Source organism: Pezoporus occidentalis, unplaced genomic scaffold, assembly GCF_034315485.1.
Source record: "Pezoporus occidentalis ecotype Australia unplaced genomic scaffold, CSIRO_AGI_Poc_V1 ctg274, whole genome shotgun sequence".
NCBI lineage: Eukaryota > Metazoa > Chordata > Aves > Psittaciformes > Psittacidae > Pezoporus > Pezoporus occidentalis.
This window is the reverse complement of record NW_026914653.1, coordinates 258096-271553: the sequence shown is the minus strand read 5'-3', so window position 1 is coordinate 271553 and position 13458 is coordinate 258096. Positions and strand designations below refer to the sequence as shown.

Sequence of the window (13458 nt, the reverse complement as noted above, 5' to 3'; positions counted from 1 at the left end):
TGTGGCTGCCCCATCCCTGGCAGTGCTCAAGGGCAGGTTGGACACAGGGGCTTGGAGCAAGCTGCTCTAGTGGAAGGGATCCCTGCCTGTGGCAGGGGTTGGAGCTGGAGGAGCTTTAAGGTCCCTTCCAACCCAACCCAGCCTGGGATGCTGTGATTCCTCTTGGCCTGGCTGGGAAGGGGTCAGTGCTGGGACCCTGTTTGGCCGCATTGGTGGAGGAGAAGCCGTCCTCATGCTGCTGAGCTGCATCCCGGGTACCGGTGTGGGCTCTGCCACCCTGCCTGCGCTGCTCTCAGAGGCCAGCTTGGGCTGACGGGGATTTTCCAGGCATGGAAAAGATCAAAGTGACGTTTTTATGGGATGATCAATCTCCGCCAGCTTGTTGCCTCCAAGGTGCGTGTTAAACCTCTTTGCCAGCTGCCTGCCGGGGTGAGGATCTCACTGACACACGGGGCTTTATTCTGTCTCTTGTCAGGGCTGAGATGAGAGTGGAGCTGTTCAGAGATAAAACACACGCCTGCCTCTGCCTCGGCGCACAGGAGGGTTTGTATGGGGGTCAACGCTGGCTGTGCTAGAAGGGGAAAGGCAGGGTGCTCCTGGGGACCCAGCATCCCATGGGCAGCCTGCCTGCCTCCGGAGCTGTGCGAGCAAAGAACCAGCTCAAGGGCAAACCCCCCCTCCCTCTGCTCTCCATGAGCTGCTCCATGTCTGGGCACTGCCATTGGGAACCAGCCTCTCCAAGCAGGCAGCGTGTGACTGCGCTGGTTTGCAGCCCAAAGAGCGGGGAGAGCATCATTTGGGGGGGGGGGACACACGGACGGATGGACAATGATGGAGGGGCAATAGGGAAACCAACACGTTTTCCCTGGCAGCAAACCTGCTTCCAGCAAGGCTGTGCCTGGCAGCCCCGCGGCACTAAAAATACCCAGCAAAGGGCTGGAGCCGCGCGGCGTCTGTTTGCTGAGCTCCCCAGCTGTCTCCTCACATCCCCACTCTCTACCCAGTGATTATCCCATCACTTCAGGCCCTCGAAGCCCCAGCAGCAGCATTTCCGGGGTTTTACCACATGCACTTGAAGGGGTTGGGATTCACAGGCAGCGTTTGGCTGCTAAATGTGAGCAAGCTCAGGCCCCTCTGCCCTCGCTGCTGCTGAAGTGCAGTGGGTGATGTGTTTGGGCTGTGATCCGCGCTGATAGCCCCGAGGTGCTTCAAAGGGCCCGGCTGGACGTGCAGGTCTGCCTAAGAGATGCTGAGCTTTGCTATGTGGGGATGGCAGCTTGTGTCTGCACCCCCCCAGCTGGGAATGGCTGTGTGGAATGTGGGGATCTGCTGGTGCTTGTGGAGGATGGAGAGAATCCCATGGTTTGAGGGGGTGCCTCAGTGAGGGGCTGCTCCTGGCAAGGGGAGCTTCCTGCACATCCTGACACCATGCACATCCCGACACCATGCACATCCCTGCTCCCGTGCACGTCCCTGCTCCTGCGCACATCCCTGCTCCTGTGCATATCCCTGCTCCTGTGAACATCCCTGCTTCCACGCACATCCCTGCTCCCGGGCACATCCCTGCTCCCATGAGCATCCCTGCTCCTGTGAACATCCCTGCTCCTGGGCACATCCCTGCTCCCATGCGCATCCCTGCTCCCGTGCACATCTGTGCTTCTGTGAATATCTGTGCTCCAGTGTGCATCCCGGGCTCATCCCTGCTCCTGTTTGCATCCCTGATCCTGGGCACATCCCTGCTCCTGTGCTCATCCCTGCTGTTTGCATCCCTGATCCTGGGCACATCCCTGCTCCTGTGCACATCCCTGCTCCTCTGCACATCCCTGCTCCCGTGCACATCCCTGCTCCCAGGCACATCCCTGCTCCCAGGCACATCCCTGCTCCTGTGCTCATCTGTGCTCCTGTGCACATCCCTGCTCCTGTGCACATCCCTGCTCCCGTGCACATTCCTGCTCCCAGGCACATCCCTGCTCCTGTGCTCATCCCTGCTCCCGTGCTCATCCCTGCTCCTCTGAACATCCCTGCTCCTGGGCACATCCCTGCTCCTGGGCACATCCCTGCTCCCAGGCACATCCCTGCTCCCAGGCACATCCCTGCTCCTGTGCGCACCCCTGCATGCCTGGATGTTGCTCTACGTGTGAGTGTCCTTGCATTGCCTCTTGCTCACCCAACACGCTTCCCGCTCCAAAAGGCTTGGAGACAGCAGGTATCAAACCCAGCCTGGGCCTGGCGTCCTCACTCGGTATCAGGAATAAAACCTTTTCACTGCCCTGACACTGGGGAGCCCATTAGCCAGGCTGCTTCTGGGGCTTGGGGTTTGGCGTTGCTTTGAGTCACTAAGCATTGCCTTATCCTGGGGGGTCAGTTTTGTGCTGTATCATCTCTGATAAGTATGCTGAGGAGCACAGAGCACAGATGGTTTGGGGACCAGTGAGATGGAATGAGTCCGTCCTGGACCAGCGTTGATGCTCTGCAAGGTCCCTGTGATCCTGTTATCACCCTCCCCAGGCGCAGGTGTTGTGCTGTGCTTATCACCACCAGTCTCTCTTCACAAGCACAGCAGATGTAACAGAATACAACAGTGTACAGGGGTGGGTTCCAGGGAAGCAAAATAGCACATGGGCTTACCCAAAGCCCCCCAACCACCCCTGCACCAGCTCAGCTGGGGGGCAAGCAAAAAGCAAATTACCCCTTGGGTGATGGATGGGTAAATCCGGGCCTCCTCCTGCTCCCTGTGAGTCCAGAATCACAGAGGCTCCTCATGGTGAGTCTCTCCTTTCCCTCCCATCATTTCTGCCATCAGATTTATGCCATTCCCTGCAGCATTCCCCCCCTCTGAGTGCTGGCAGGGCTCTTCTCTCCGTGCCTTGATTGATATGTCTTAATTCACCTGATAATTCATGCAGGTACCTGCCAGCAGCTGGGGTGGGAGGGAGCCCCGTGGCTGGTTTCACCATTCACATCACGCTCGAGGGCTTTCTGCGGCGTTCTCCACACTCATCTCACAGCAGAGGCACAGACAGAGTCACCTCATTTGGGTTTTGCACCCAATTAACAAGGCTTAGCCCTGGGGTGAGCCTGATTCCTGCTCTTCTCAGCCCCTAGAGCCTGGGGCATCTGCCCTCTGGGAAGCGTGGCCATGCTTCTGTGTGGGTACCACTGGGGATGCTCATTCAGGGAAGGAGGACTGGGAAGCACTTTCCCTGCTTAGTTATGGCGATGAAGCTCATGTCCAACTCAACCCAAGGGCTGGGACGGTCGCTCACTCTATGCCTTTTCCTCCACCAGCCTCCTGTTTGCAGGGATGCTGTGGGGATGGGATGTCCTCAGTACATGGTTCTCCTCGTCAGCCATGTCCCAGCAGCCGGGAAAGAGCATGAACAAGCCTCAAGGGTTCAGGACAGCATTAACACACCCCTGACAGGTTTTATCCCTCTTGAGGGATGTGACTTAAATCCCTACAGGGGGAGGAGGAGGGACAGCCATGTGTGAGACATCCCTGTCCCATGTCTCTGGCACACCAGGGCCGGCTCTCTGTACCACACTGGATGCACATCAAGGGGTTGATGCTTTTGCCAGAGCTCCTCTGTTTTTAGAGGGGTTTTTGTGTCAAACTTCCCATCAACTGAGGAGCCAATGTCAGCCCAAGACCGGAGCCGTGGTTCCCCTGGCCCCGGCAGCGGGTGTCTGCATGGCTGCTGTGCACAGCAGTACCTCCTTCTCCTTTGAACGGGGCAGAAGGGCCCCACTGTGCTGCCGAGCTCTTTGAGACACGAGCTTTTGTTCCAGCCCGAAGGGCCAGAACGGGCTGATCCGGCCCATGGCAGCACGTGGGTCCTTTTTGTCTGTGTGCGTACATTGGTTTAAAGGGGAGTGATGCGAGGATGTTCAAACTTAACCTTGTATCATAGAACCCCAGCCTGGTTTGGGCTTGAAGGGACCTTAAAGCTCCTCCAGCTCCAGCCCCTGCCACGGGCAGGGACACCTTCCACTAGAGCAGCTTGCTCCAAGCCCCTGTGTCCAACCTGGCCTTGAACACTGCCAGGGATGGGGCAGCCACAGCTTCTCTGGGCACCCTGTGCCAGCGCCTCAGCACCCTCACAGGGAAGAGCTTCTGCCTAAGAGCTCAGCTCAGTCTCCCCTCTGGCAGGTTAAAGCCATTCCCCTTGGCCTGTCCCTACATCCCTTGTCCCAAGCCCCTCGCCAGCTTTCCTGCAGCCCCTTTAGGCACTGGAAACTAAATCTCCCCTGTTTGAGTTTGATCCCATTCCCCCTTGTTGTCCCACTGCAGCCCCTGATGAACAGTCCCTCTCCAGCATCCCTATAGGCCCCCTTCAGATCCTCAAGCATTATGTCTGTTGTAAAGATTTAAAAGCTTAAGGCAGGCTCCCCAGAAGCAGCATTAGATTGAGTTTGTCACTTCGTGTTTTGCTGCTCAGCTCCAGTCCTGCCCATGGTTTTTGTCCCCTTGCAGACAAAGCCTGGCCAAGGCAGTGGTGAGGGGTGGGCAGGTCCCCAAGGTGCTTGGGTGACAGCAGCACAACCCTTGCTGCTGGGGACCCTCGTGCAGCTGCAGTGGGCTGAAGCTCACCCATCAATAGAAGTCCCCATCAGGCTGTTCCTTGCAGCTTGGTACCATCCTGGATGCAGCGTAGTGACCACATGGGCGCAGGGTGGCACATCTATGAGTGCCCATTCCTATGGGTGCTGAGCCCACCTATTGCAGCCCTTTGGGGTTTGCTGGGGAGCAAGGACACACAAAGGGTGCTGGGCAGGTGCCCTGGGGGCAGCAGGAGGGATCTGATCTCTGTCCCCTCTCTGTAGGTCACTATGGAGATATCAAGCGAAGACACGTTCCTGCATCAGCAGTGACCATCTCAGCCTCGGGGAGAGCAGCCACCATCCCTGGACTTCTCTTCAGCATGCCCAGGCAGCCCAGAGATCCCCCAGACCCTCCCTGTGCTGCTGCCAGCTTGGGCTTCCCATCGGGATGGATCCTCAAGGGTGGCTTTGTCCCCCTCTGAACACCTCCGTGGCTCACTGATGCTGCAGCCCCTCCAAGAGGCATCAGAGAGGTGACACGAGGGACCCTGGCAGTGACAAGCAGCCAAACGGGGGGATTTAAGACTGCAAGGACCCTGTTGGCGCCAAGGACGTCGCCCCATCCCCGCCGGAGTGATGCCAGCTTCTGCTTAGCACCCAAGAAGAAGGGATGGGGGATCCCCCCCACCTTCACCACCCCATTGCCCCTTCCCGTGCTGGCTCCCCTGACCCACAGGAGCCCGTAGCTACGTGATCGGGGCCGCGGAGCTCAACGGCCCCCAGCACCCACCTCACCTCGAGGACCCTCACCCCTCCCACCCTTGCCCCGCCATGATGTGCGAGGTGATGCCCACCATCAGCGAGGGGGACCCTCTGGGGCCCCCGCAGGGCTCCGAGGCGGATGCTGACTTCGAGCAGCTCATGGTGAACATGCTGGACGAGAGGGACAAGCTGCTGGACACGCTGCGGGAGACCCGCGAGACGCTCGCTGTCACCCAGAGCCGCCTGCAGGAGACCCTGCGCGAGCGGGACCAGCTCCAGAGGCAGCTCAACTCCGCGCTCCCCCAGGTAAGGGGCTGGCGCTGGGGATGAGCAGGAGCCGGCATCATCCCCGTGGCAGTCGGAGGCTTGGATGTGGTTTTTAGCTCCAGGAAGGTGGAGCTGGCGTGGGAGCGGGGATGCTGCTGGATGTGGTGCGCCTCGTGGCAATGGGAATGATGCCCATGGGTTCCCCCAGGCCAAGCTGCGGCCACCTTGGACACTGGTCCCCCTCCTTGGTCTGTGTGGCCATGCAGGGAGGTGGGGGACCACAGGGAATGGATATGGAGAAGGGGAAAAACATTCCCGAGGGCATCCTAGGGTGCCAGGAGGCAAATGCAGAGCCCGTGCTCACCCACTGGGGATGCTGAGGTTGGAAGAGGATGAGATGGATCAGCCTCACAGGGCTGTGCAGGGTGGGTCTGAGCTCCCCAGCTTCCCTGTGGAGTCCTGTGGGGCAGCACATGGTATCCCAGGGCCCAGGCATGGGGGAGGCAGGATCTGGGGGGGTTTTGCACTACCCCATTGTGGGTGTGATGTGGGGAGAAGCGGAAACAGGAGGCTTTGAACGTTTGTATCTGCTCTGACTGTGCCAGTGCTGACACTTTGGATCCTCCTTGCCTGATGCTGGGGTTTGGGGTACCCTAAGGAGACAGGGGACAATGAATGGATCAAAACTGGTGGCACAAGCCAGGACAGAGCCTGGGGTGGTGTCTGGCCAGCTCTCACGTCCCTCCTCTGCCCTGGACTGGGGACACAGTTCTGGAGGAAGGCAGCCCCTGTGTCCATGCACGGAGCGGGGCTGCTCCTAGAATCATAGAATCATGGACTCACAGAATGGGTTGGGTTGGAAGGGACCCTAAAGCTCCTCCAGCTCCAACCCCTGCCACGGGCAGGGACCCCTTCCATAGAGCAGCTTGCTCCAAGCCCCTGTGTCCAACCTGGCCTTGAACACTGCCAGGGATGGGGCAGCCACAGCTTCTCTGGGCACCCTGTGCCAGCGCCTCAGCACCCTCACAGGGAAGAGCTTCTGCCTTAGATCCCACCTGAACTTCCCCTGTTTCAGTTTGAACCCATCACCCCTTGTCCTATCACTCCAGTCCCTGATGAAGAGTCCTCTCCAGCATCCTTGTAGCCCCCTTCAGACACTGGAAGCTGCTCTGAGGTCTCCATGCAGCTTCTCTTCTCCAGGCTGAGCACCCCAATGTTCTGATCATTAATCTGTTCATTAATCCCATCCCTGCCCAGGCTGCTGAAAGCAAAAACCCCACCAGAGCTTCCCCATGGAGGAGCTGCTCCCTGTCCCCAGAGATGTGCTGAGACGCACCCAAGTGCTGGGTGCAGGCAGGGCCACCACCACCACCTCCCATGTGCTGGGGGCTCACATCCCCTCTGCTCCTGCCTCTGTTGCCTGTTCACACTGGAGAGAGCAGCCCAGGTCACGCCGAGCGCCCGCCGCCCGCCCCGCACAGTGCCTGGGATTAAGGGACCGCACGGATTTAGTCTCCATCCCTGCTCCAGCAAAGGGATGTGCAGTGCTCCTGTGCACAAGGAACAGTTCCTTGTGCAGTGCTCCTGCATCAGCACCAAGGGGCTCGGTGACACCCTCCATCCCCTTGGATGCCTCCGCTTCCAGCACCACAGCGAGGGATGTAGGGATGTGAGCAGGGCAGGCTGCACATGGGGAATGTCCCGGAGCTCCTGCTGCCTGTCCCTGCCCAGGCTGCCCGGGCACGGCAGCACCCAGTGCCCACCGGCTGCCCTCATGGGAGATGAGGGCTTGGAATGAACCCGGGGAGCAAACCCACAGGTGCTCACCTGCCCAATGGGATTAACCCCAGCATGTGCATGTACCAGGTAAGGGGGATGCGGCGGGTCTCTTCCCCAGGGCACTGCGCGGGGGCATTCCAAGGGTCTGTCCCATCTTCTTCCTCATCTGTGAGCCCTTTTACCCAGGAGCAGCGTGTCAGACCCCATTGGGGTGGGATTCAAGCTGGTTTGCTTGTAAAAACCCTATTTTGGGGGCAGATTGGGCACCTGTTCTTGTCAGTGGCCACAACAGCCTTTCCCCATGTCACTGAAGAGCCAAGGTGGGGGGGGGATGAGCTGCCTGGGGATGTTGGGGTGGATGGTGGTTGGGGGATGTGGCACTCTGCATCCTTTCAGGGCACAGGATCCAGAGTGCTGCCAAAGCTATCGATGGGGCAGGCAGGAAATGTGCTCTGGGGTGAAGCCCTGCTTGGGGCAGGCAGGGATGCTCCAGGGATGCTCCTGTCTTGCCCTTGTGGGGCTTGGTTGCTACGTGGCCAAGCCATCTCCCCTGAGCATCCCTCAGTCCCTAAAAGGCAGAACTCCAGAACGATTTCCCAGGGAGCCTAAGCTGCCTTAATGCTTCTTACATGATTCATGGGGGAGCGCTGGACGCAACTTAATCGAGCTGAAAGCTCTTGGCTCCAATCCCTCTGCCCTCCCCGCTTGTGCAGGGGGGATGCGGTTGAGGACCAAGCCCTGGCTCTGGGTGCTCTCAGCAGCACCCTGCGGCCCTGGCATTGCTTCTAGCTCCCTTCTGCCTGGCCACCAGCTTGGACACTGCTCTGCCCTCCTGGGGGTAGGTGGCACCCAGGGATGAGACATAGAATCGTAGAATCCCAGAATGGTTTGGGTTGGAAAGGACCTGAAGATCATCCAGTTCCAACCCCCTGCCATGGCCAGGGACACCTCACACTAAACCATGGCACCCAGGGCTCTGTCCAACCTGGCCTTGAACACTGCCAGGGATGGAGCATTCACAGCTCCCCTGGGCAACCCATTCCAGTGCCTCAGCACCCTCACAGTAAAGAACTTCCTCCTTAGATCCAATCTAAACTTCCCCTGTTTCAGTTTGAACCTGTTACCCCTTGTCCTGTCACTCCAGTCCCTGATGAAGAGTCCCTCCCCAGCATCCTTATAGGCCCCCTAACATGCAGAGCTCCAGGTGTATCCAGATGTGCTGCATCCCTCCTGTCCTGCAGGGCTTGGGGGTTTGGCAGGAGTCCCTGTCCCCAGCTCTGCCAAGGGGACAACGGGCTCCCACATTTCACAGGGGCTGTTGATGGTTCTTCCTTCACAGCCCCTCTGCTGCCTCTTGGGGTTGCAGGGACGCCTTCCACTAGAGCAGGGTGCTCCAGCCTGGCCTTGAGCAGGGATGGGGCATTTCAGAGTTAACATCGGGAGGTAACGCTTGCTACAAGCAGTGTGAAAAGAGGCCCCTCAGCAGCCCCAGGCGGGGGGAAACCAGTCCCTGGGTGAGAGCCCTCAAGATTTTGGGCAGGGCTGGAGGGATCTGGTGGTTCAGGTCTTGCTCCGACAAGATCAGGGCACTGAGATGCTGGGTTCCTCGGCTGTACAATGCTCCTCCCCGAGTAATCCCGCATGGAAATACACATCCTGGCTGCATATGGAGAGGGGAGGACCCCAGCTCTGCTGCAGTCACAGTGCTGTAGCCAGGAGGTCCAGGACGCACCACTGCCCTGCCTGCTGCTGAGGGTGGGTGATGGTTGAAGCCCTGGCTTTACCCAGTGGGATTTAGTCTCTGTAATCCCATGCTGCACACAGGGGTTGTGTTTATCCCCTCTGCTGTGCTTTCGGGCTTTCCCATAATCCTGCACCTCTCCTGGGACACGAGAAGGAGTTGGGGTGGTGGCTCTGCCAGTTCCCAACATGGACAGAGAGATGCTGCGGCTCCAGCTGCTGCTTTCCCATCGTGGGCATCCTTCCATGTCCCCTCCATGTCCCCTCCATCACCTGCAGGAGCAATCATTCCTATCAGGGGCTTTAAAACCTTGGAGCAAGTCCAGAGGAGGCCACGAGGATGCTCAGGGCTGGAGCAGCTCCTGTATGGAGCCAGGCTGAGAACACTGGGGCTGTTCAGGCTGGAGAAGAGAAGCTGTGTGGAGACCTCAGAGCAGCTTCCAGTGTCTGAAGGGGGCTACAAGGATGCTGGGCAGGGACTCTTCATCAGGGACTGCAGTGATAGGACAAGGGGTGATGGGTTCCAACTGAAACAGGTCAAGTTCAGCTTGGATCTGAGGCAGAAGCTCTTCTCTGGCTGCAGCATCCCTGGCAGTGTTCAAGGCCAGGTTGGACACAGGGGCTTGGAGCAAGCTGCTCTAGTGGAAGGGGTCCCTGGCCGTGGCAGGGGTTGGAGCTGGATGATGCTAAGGTCCTTTCCAGCCCAACCCGTTCTGTGAGTCCATGATTCTATGCAATGCCATTAATCCTGCAGCTGGAGGCACCTTGTTCCCAAGGCTCAGGTGTGTTGGAGCAGCCGCGCTCCTGCCACAAACAGGGGAATTTTCCTTGCTTTGGAGGCAGGAGACGGCTCTGGGCTGAGCACTTTTGCACTTCAGCTTTTTCAAGCTCTGAGCCTTCTCCCCTGAGCTTCCTAAACCTCTCCTTGCTTTCCCAGCCATCTCTATGTAGCTGCTTCTGGCCTAACTCGAGCTCTTCCCTGTGCCTTCCTCACTGATGCAGCCCAGGGGGAAGACCCCGAACCCCCCAAAGGAGGAAGGCACCAAACATGCCTGGTGCTGCCGGAAGATCCAAGCCCTGGGCCACAACACTCCATTTCAGTACCCTGCTGTGGTGCTCCAGGTTTCCATCCCGGCTCCCTCCCCCCTGCTCCCCCTTGTCCCAGGGCTTGGGGCTGATCCCAGCCCTGTGCTTTGGGTGGTTCTAATCCAAATGAGCCCCTTCCCAGGCTGCTGGGCTTCCTGAGGGCTTCCGGGGCTGTGTCTCAGCATCCATCCTTTGACTGAAGATTAAGCACCTCTCCTTCACTTTCTAATCCGTTTATAGGTGTCCCTGCTTAGTTTGAGAGCTTATGAGCCTTGCTGGGGCACTCAGCCCAGGATCTGACCAGCAATTCCTGCTGGGATGGAGGGCTCAGAGGGGAGCAGCCCGATGGGGTAGGGTTGGGCAGGAGCATAGGGTGATGGAGAGGGGCTCTTCATCAGGGACTGTAGCAATAGGACAAGGGGTGATGGGTTCAAACTGAAACAGGGGAAGTTCAGGTTGGATCTAGGCCAGAAGCTCTTCCCTGTGAGGGTGCTGAGGCGCTGGCACAGGGTGCCCAGGGGAGCTGTGGCTGCCCCATCCCTGGCAGTGTTCAAGGCCAGGCTGGACACAGGGGCTTGGAGCAAGCTGCTCTATGGAAGGGGTCCCTGCCCGTGGCAGGGGTTGGAGCCGGAGGAGCTTTTGGGTCCCTTCCAACCCAAACCCTTCTATGGTTCTATGACGGTGCTGGGAGTGGAGCTCGCACCACGCTTTGACCCGCTGACCCATGTCTGGCAGCGGGTGGCTGCCCGTGTCTCTCCAGCAGATTTTCCCTCTTTTAATCTCTTGGCATTCTGGGATGGAAGCATCATTGTGGGCTCAATCTGTGCAGCTCAGCCCCCCCGGGGCTGAGTGCTGCTCATCCCTGTCCCCTGCGTGGCATCCCTCCTCCCTTGCTGCCTCCAGTACCTTGTCCCAGTCATCCCATGCCACCGCCGGGGGGAGAACATCCACGTCCACAGCCCCCATTTGCCCTGCGAGCCATGGGGCAGAGCAAGAGGTTTGCACTCTTTGCACATCTGGGAGCTTTGGATCCACAAGGTCCCTTCCCCAGCACTGGGAGCAGCCGATGTGTCACCCACCATTACAGCTCGTCAGGGATGTCTTCCAGCAGCCCATCAGATCCATCACAGCTGCAAGGAAGCTTTTGCTGAGCTCCTCCTGCTTTGCTGCCTGTCTCTTGGCTTATTGAAGGGCCAGAGGAGTGAGATACCCCCAGTTCTGAAGCAGAAAGTGGGGAATGGGCACCTCCTCTGACACCTTCTTCTGTCACTCACACACCAGTGTTCCCAGGCACAATATAATCCACAGGGATGCTCAGGAGCTGCTCACTCTTGCTCACAGCACATGTATAACCCAGCAGTGTGCTCACAAACGCATGTGCTGATGGGCTGTGCTGAGCCCTAATTCCCACTGGCTGGAAGAGCGCAGCTCCTGGAGAGGCTTGGCTGGCACCATGGAGTCCTGTGGTGGGGTTCACCCCGGCTGTGGAGTGGTCCAAGAGCAAGGGTGGGATGGTGCCTGGGCATGGCAGAGGCTGGTGATGGAGGTTTGGGGTGCTGTGATTGATTCGGGGGACAACTGACGGGCACAGGGATGACTGCAGAGCTGGAGATGTCACTGGGGAGGCGAATGGGTCTGGAAAGGAGCTCAGGGATTCAGGCCCTGGGGCAATGCCGCAGTGAGGATGTTGGGTGGCAGCAGCCCTGAGGCGTGGTGATGGGCAGAAAGCGGCTGTTTAGAGGGACAGTGACTGATTTTGGCCTCTGCAATTGCTCTTTCCCTTCCTCCACATTGCAGCACACTCGGGTACTGTCCCACTGTGGGGTCTCAGCATCACCAGCGACACCAGCATCCCCCCCAGCCCCGGGCTAGAAACCACACCAGTGTGAGCAGCTTGGGGTGGGAAGGGAGAGGGAAAAGCTGGCTGGGACAAAGAGAGGTTAAATAGCTGGGGGGGGGATGTCAGCTATTGCAACCTAAACCTTAACATTTTGCTTCCATTTGAAGGGGTTTGATTTGTTGAACTTGAACATGAAAGTGGATTTCATGCTGTAAAACATCTCGCAGCCCCCAGTGAGATTTGGGCTGTTAATGCTCAGCCAAATCCCCCTCAGCTGCTTTGGAAACCCTTCTGCTTTTCACTTTCTTCTCGACCCTGTGAAACGGGTGTGAATTTGGGAAGAGTTTCCACATTTGCATTTTTCACCCCAAAATTCCCCAGCTGCGGAATGTCACTTAGTCCTGGCACCACTTGGTGGCTGTGAAAGAAACTGGGAGCAATGGGAGGGTGCTTCTGGGCTAACCCAGCTTGCTGGGCTTTCACTTCCTAAGGGAGACCGAACTCTCCTGCAGCCCAGGAGCCCGGGATTGAGTTTCCTTTCCCCTCTGCTACAGTCACGAACCCGACTGCTCTGTTTCTGAGGAGCCCATGGCATCCCAAAGGATGTGCTGGCTCTGCTTTGGCACTGCCCCGTGCATGGCTCTTCATTGCTGGCTGGCACATGCCTGGAGGGAGCAGTGATTGGAGCAAGAACTGGTGGTACCAGGCACATCTCCTGCAGTGCCCCGTCTCTCTCAGCTGGGATTTGAGGTGTGGGGGTGCTTGATGAGGCCCCCCATGCTGAATCGGGGCAGCTCTTGCTCTTTGGAAGGAGATTGTGGATGATGCCTGATCCTGAGGCCGTGGCAGAGGCAGGCTGGGGGCCGGTGGACTCATCCTGGCTGGCTGTGGCTTTGTGGTGAGCTTTAGCCTGATGGGATCCTCCAACGTGGGTCTTGCGGATGGTGCTGTGTAACGTCAAGGGGACACTGTGGTGGCCTTGGCTGGGATGCTTTAAATGCATCCAAAGAGCACCTTTGGGGCTGTTGAACAGTTTCTTGTGTCATTGGACATCAAACCAAATGGATAAATACCGGGATGCTGCGTTCTCCCTTGTCCAAAGCACTTGGGGAAGCAGCAGTAGGTCACCTCCCAGCCTGGCTGTGCTTCTCCACTGCTTTCTCAGTGTTCCTCTGGGTGTCACTCTCTCTCAGAGGTTGGGTTTGCCTGGAGATCCTGGCAGAGGTCTCCATCCCGCTCTCCCTGATCGCTTCCGTGCCCTGATTCCTGCAGGAGTTCGCCACGCTGACACGGGAGCTCAGTGCGTGCCGGGAGCAGCTCCTGGAGAGGGAAGAGGAGATCTCAGAGCTGAAAGCCGAGCGCAATAACACCCGGGTAAGCACCTGGAACCTGCTGCCTGCCTTCCAGGCCTCAGGAATGCGGGACACTGATAGCGGCATTGC

The 13458-nt window shown here is 58.5% G+C and overlaps 1 protein-coding gene across 6 annotated transcripts in view; it reads left to right on the top strand.

Annotated features, from left to right (window-relative positions):
* The window catches only part of PPFIA4 (PTPRF interacting protein alpha 4), a 53223-nt gene that overhangs the window by 17285 nt on the left and 22480 nt on the right, over window positions 1-13458 (top strand). For all 6 annotated transcript variants that reach the window (XM_062624887.1, XM_062624886.1, XM_062624885.1 and 3 more), the window contains exons 2-3: window positions 4825-5610; window positions 13289-13390. In XM_062624887.1, the coding sequence (XP_062480871.1) occupies window positions 5374-5610; window positions 13289-13390 (339 nt within the window). In that variant the 5' untranslated portion in view covers window positions 4825-5373. The remainder of the gene's footprint in view (window positions 1-4824; window positions 5611-13288; window positions 13391-13458) is intronic.